Source organism: Onychomys torridus, chromosome 21, assembly GCF_903995425.1.
Source record: "Onychomys torridus chromosome 21, mOncTor1.1, whole genome shotgun sequence".
In the NCBI taxonomy this organism is placed as follows: domain Eukaryota; kingdom Metazoa; phylum Chordata; class Mammalia; order Rodentia; family Cricetidae; genus Onychomys; species Onychomys torridus.
The window spans coordinates 39,025,685-39,030,536 of NC_050463.1; the positions used below are offsets into that span (position 1 = coordinate 39,025,685).

Below are 4,852 nucleotides of genomic sequence, written 5' to 3' on the forward strand. Positions count from 1 at the left end.
AATGTAACTCGGGCTGCCATGCATGCATCATCTGCGTCTTGGTCTTCCCCCCCCAAACATGAAAAACAGCTCCAGGTATCAGGCAGATCTGTGCTGGCAGGAAATCCAGAATGGCTCTTTTCAGGAGGGTTGGTCTCTCCAGGCTCTCGGCTGGCTGGCTGCAGAGCTGAGTTCTGGGCATTTGGCCCAAGCCTGAGCTCTTCCCCCAACACAGTCCTGCAGTCCCTGGTACCAGAGGGCTCTGCAATGGGCAAGTAAACACGCTGCTTTTCAATGGAAAGATTCGCCTCTAAAATGAAAAGAAGTAAACTGTGGGATGAAAGCTCGAGGAGTTACTGGATGGACCAGCCTTTATACTCCGGGGAGAGCCCCAACACTCCCCCACTTGGCCTATGGGCCCTCTGCTGGGGCAGAGCTAGAGGCCTTGTTCCAGAATGCTTAACTGGGTGAAAGGTCACCACAGACAGGTTTTTCTGAGTTCACAAAAGTGCTTCAGAGTCTTGAGGGAAGACTGAGAAACAGAAGCCCCAGCTTGAAAGCAAACAACTTCAAAGAAGGCCTTCCAGGCCCAGGACCCTGGGTGGATGAGGAGGGGGTGGAGCGTGTTGCAACCCGGCGCTAGGAACCCAGAAAGCAATGATTCTAAAAACAAAAACATACCTCTGAAGTAGATGGGAGAGGTTGGCGCCCTTCCCTGGAAGCTTGTTAGAGCTGGCAGGTTTGAGCCCTCCTGTCTAGAGCAGGGTTTTAATGTGGTCTCCTAAGAACAAACCTGCCTGTCTAGCTGGGGTACACCGCAGAAGGAAGCCTGTCTGAAATTAGGGGGTCTCCATGTTGAATCTCAAAACCAGACTTCTCCAGCTTTAAGTACTTACCACTCAGACACACAACCTTCTGTCTGCAGGGCTGTTCCTGGGTTCCTTCTGGAAACATTCAGGCAAAAATTGTCTAATAAAAGAGCCAGTTCCTCATTTCAACTCCCTCTCTGAAATCCCACTCAAAAGTTCCAGGCACATATTCTCTTCCCTAGAGATACCAGCTTAGTCTGGGGTGGGGGTGGAGGATGGGGGACAAGGGACACTATCTAGTCCCCACCTTTTAAGTTTCCAGCCTGGTCCACACATGTGATTAACCACACCTTCCAAAAACATTTAAAAAAATAAACAAAAGTCATCTACACTTAACATTCACAAATGACAACCTTTCTCATTGTTAAAAAGTGAGAAGCAACGCCCCAGAATACATTTAAGGCACTTTTTAAAGACCTATAGAGGAAGTCAAACCAAGACTTTAGGCCTCACCTAATGGGACTAAATCCACAATAAGTAATACACTCTGGGCGTCTGAGAAACGAGCTTATCTTCCTCTGGGAATGTGACAGGAACAACTTGGCCCCTGGGGTCCCCCAACCCCCTAAAATGTGCCAGGCTCATTGATGGCCGTTATTACAGTGCAATTATTGCCAGAAAGGGTCTGAGAATTCCCCCACACACCCTAAATTCAGATATCTTCAATGACACTATGAAGCCACAGGAGCCATTTATAAATGTCATCATAGTCTTTTAATATTTTACATAAAAAACTGTATACACAGCTTATAGAACTTTTATGTAAACATCGTAAGCTCACCATTTTGTCATTTGTCAGTTTATTTAAAAAATAAAATAAAACAAACAAACAAAAAAAAAAACCCAGGACAACAATTTAGTGAAAGTACCACTGGGCTGGGCAGGTGTGAGGGAAAGGAAGTTGGAGGGGGGGGTTTGCTCTGCTCTGCACATAGAATGTAGAGAAAATTTCACATAGCTGAAGAGACAAGGTCTTATGGGTGGAGGGGGGGAGTTTAAATAGACCCCAATATGTTGCCTTCCTTTATCAAAACACAAATTTAAAAAAAAAAAAATCACAAAACAGTGTTGACCCTTTTTTTCAAGAAAACAAAGCAAAAATTAGTGTTGTTTTTTTTTAATCTCCTTATTTTAAAGTCATCATAGTTTTCTTTTTTTTAAAAAAAAAAAAACCATCCGAAGTAGATGAGGTTACAGCATACAAGTGTGGTCAGAATGCTGTCTTATGCAAATGACAAGCGAACTGTCGAACAATGAAACAATTGTGCAAAGAATTCTTTCATCAACAACAATAACAACAACAAAAAAGCTGCAGCCTTTAAATAAACTCAGTAACAATAGTTTCTGGGACTGAACAACGTTCACTTGTGGGACAGGCACAAAGTTCGCTTATGGCAAAAGTGACCCCCCCCCTCCCCACACCGCAGCACACCCTGGATCCTCTGCCAATGGCTGGAAAGAAGGGTTTGCTGGGGGTTGCCCTAGGAGACTCATGTGTGTCTGGAAGCTGCTTCCTCTCAACCCCAAGTCAGTTGCAAATGATCTTCCCCAGGATGTGGAAAGATGGCCAAGTCCAGTTCATGCTCAGATGGGTGGGCGCCTGATGCAACCTGGGAAAGGAGCTGCTTTTGCGCCCTGGTCACACCACTCATCACCACTAAACAACACCATTCTGCCTCCGAAAATAAAATCTGTATTTATGTAACACCCCCATCCTCCTCCCCAGCCCTCCCCTCCCGTGGTTCCAAGGGTCTATGTTACAGACACAGAGAAACAGCAGTGGCTCGCCAGTTACAAGCAAAACATCGGCCGGGGCTCGACCACTCTGCGTGGCCCCTGGGGAAACCAGAGGTGGGGGTGGGGCAAGAGCAGGGTGGGGGCGTAGGGAGTCGTACACAATCACACTTTTGAGGCCTGGCTCTTTAGAAAACGATGCTCAGGAACCCCTTGGCACTCAGCAGGGCGCCCAGGCCTGTGCCACACTTGCTGGACACACAGACACTGGGAAGGGGGAGCTCGGCGCCCACGCTAATTCTCGGCGTGACCAGCCAGAGCCACCAGCAGATGCCAGGCAGTCTGGTGGTGTCCTTGGGGGGCGTGGGTCTCCCTTTCTCCCGGCTCGTGGGCGACCGGGCCAAGGAGGGGGAGCCACGCTGGCAGGGGCGGGAGGCAGGGCGCGGCCCTCATAGCACCTTGCAGCAGTTGATGCAACCATTCTGGGAACCGTAGCGCTTCTGCAGCGCGGCGCGCGTGGCCGTCTCGAAGACCTCGCGCACGCCCTCCTTGGTCTTGGCCGAGCACTCGAGGTAGTCATAGGCTTGGATGCGCACCGCCATGGCGCGGCCGTCATCCGTGCGCACCGGCTCCTGCTTCATTCGGGCCAGCTCGGTGCGGACATGCTCATCGCTGCGCAGGTCTTTCTTGTTGGCCACCAGGATGATTGGCACATTGGGGCAGAAGTGCTTTACCTCAGGCACCCACTTCTCGGGGATGTTCTCCAGAGAGTCCGGGCTGTCCACCGAGAAGCACATAAGGATGACGTCGGTGTCCGGGTAAGAGAGCGGCCGTAAACGATCGTAGTCCTCCTGGCCGGCCGTGTCCCACAGCGCAAGCTCCACCTGCTTGCCGTCCACCTCGATGTCCGCCACATAGTTCTCGAACACGGTGGGCACGTACACCTCGGGGAACTCGTCCTTACTGAACACGATCAGCAGGCACGTCTTGCCGCACGCGCCGTCGCCCACCACCACCAGCTTCTTGCGGATGGCCGCCATGAGCTCACCGGGCGCGGGCAGCAGGAGGGGCCCGCGAGCGCCTCGCCGCCGTCCCGCTCCCCGCTCGCCGCTCCCGGCTCCCCCGCGGCCGCTCGCTGCGGGTTAGTTAGGCTCGCTAGCTGCACCGGGACCCCGCGGCGACGCGTTCTCTCGGGGCGCTCTGGCTGCCGCGGCAGGGGCGCGGGGGCATAAGGCGCACGGAGGCGCTGTGGTCGAACGCGCGGCTGCCGGGCGGAGCTGCGGTCCTCGGCTGTCCCCGAGCTTGCGCTGCTTTGTGCGAGGCGATGGCTGGTTGCTGCCGACTCGGGCCTAGCTAGCTAGCTTCCTTCCCGGAGAGGGTGATCTCCAAGACCTAAGAGTACAGGGGCGCAGGCGACGACCGCCGGACTGCGGTGGCAGATGCGGGCTGCGGCCCTAGCGCCCGCTATTTAAAGAGTCCGGCCACTTTCTTAATATAGCCACCCAATGGGAAGCCGTCGGGCTGAGCTCATCGCTGCGGAGCTCGGTTCCGATTGGGCGCCCGCTGCAGTCCGAAGGCGGGTCCCGGCGAGCGTGATTGACGGCCCTGTCCGCCGGGCTGGGAGAGGCGGTGACTGTGGAGTCTGCGCGGCGGCCCGCCCCATGGGGTTCTGTGGTCGCCAGGTCCCCGCCTTCGCCGCTGCCTCTCGGAGCGCTCCGCCGTCGGGCAGGCAGACCCCCGGGGCCCTCCGCCCGGGTCTGGGCGGGCAGTTCCGAGACGAGCCTCCACTTTTGTAGGGGGCGTTGGCTACTCCCACGGTTTCAGATTTACCTTGCTTCCGAGCAGACTCCGCGCGGGTGATCAAACCCGTGGGGGAGGGGCGGCGCCTTTGAACGTGGATCTGTTTTTATATAAACAGATTCCCGTACACACTTTCGTCCCCAGCCAAGGGTTTCTTCCTTCCTTTCTTTCTTTCTTACTTTCTTTAAGTGACGGACCCCTCTTCGGCTCCGGGCCGCACCCTAGTACTCGCCCCGACTATCAGCCTTTTCACAATGCGAGGCTGATAGCAAATTGGGTGGGCCTGGGTGAGTCTCTTCAAGGCCTGCACTGAGGTCTCCCGGTGAAGAAGATAAGGGGGGAGAATGTAATCAAGGAGTGGGGCAGCCTTAGGACAATGGGAAGAGAGGTGCGAGCCACTTCGCTGAGAAGAAATCATCCGGCTCGGGGAGGCAACCTCCACCCAGCTCTCCCATCTGATTCTAGTCCTG

General features: G+C 54.3%; 1 protein-coding gene across 1 annotated transcript; it reads right to left on the reverse strand.

Moving 5' to 3' along the window:
* Positions 1–1,974: 1,974 nt before the first annotated feature.
* Rhob (ras homolog family member B) lies at positions 1,975–4,045 on the reverse strand. Its single transcript, XM_036171378.1, has one exon. It carries the CDS (start codon positions 3,620–3,622, stop codon positions 3,032–3,034), a length of 591 nt encoding a protein of 196 aa, XP_036027271.1. The 5' UTR covers positions 3,623–4,045; the 3' UTR covers positions 1,975–3,031.
* Positions 4,046–4,852: the final 807 nt, after the last annotated feature.

Bases quoted from the DNA above. Each gene is read 5' to 3' on its own strand.
- Rhob (XM_036171378.1), bottom strand. From the start codon at position 3,622: ATGGCGGCCATCCGCAAGAAGCTGGTGGTGGTGGGCGACGGCGCGTGC.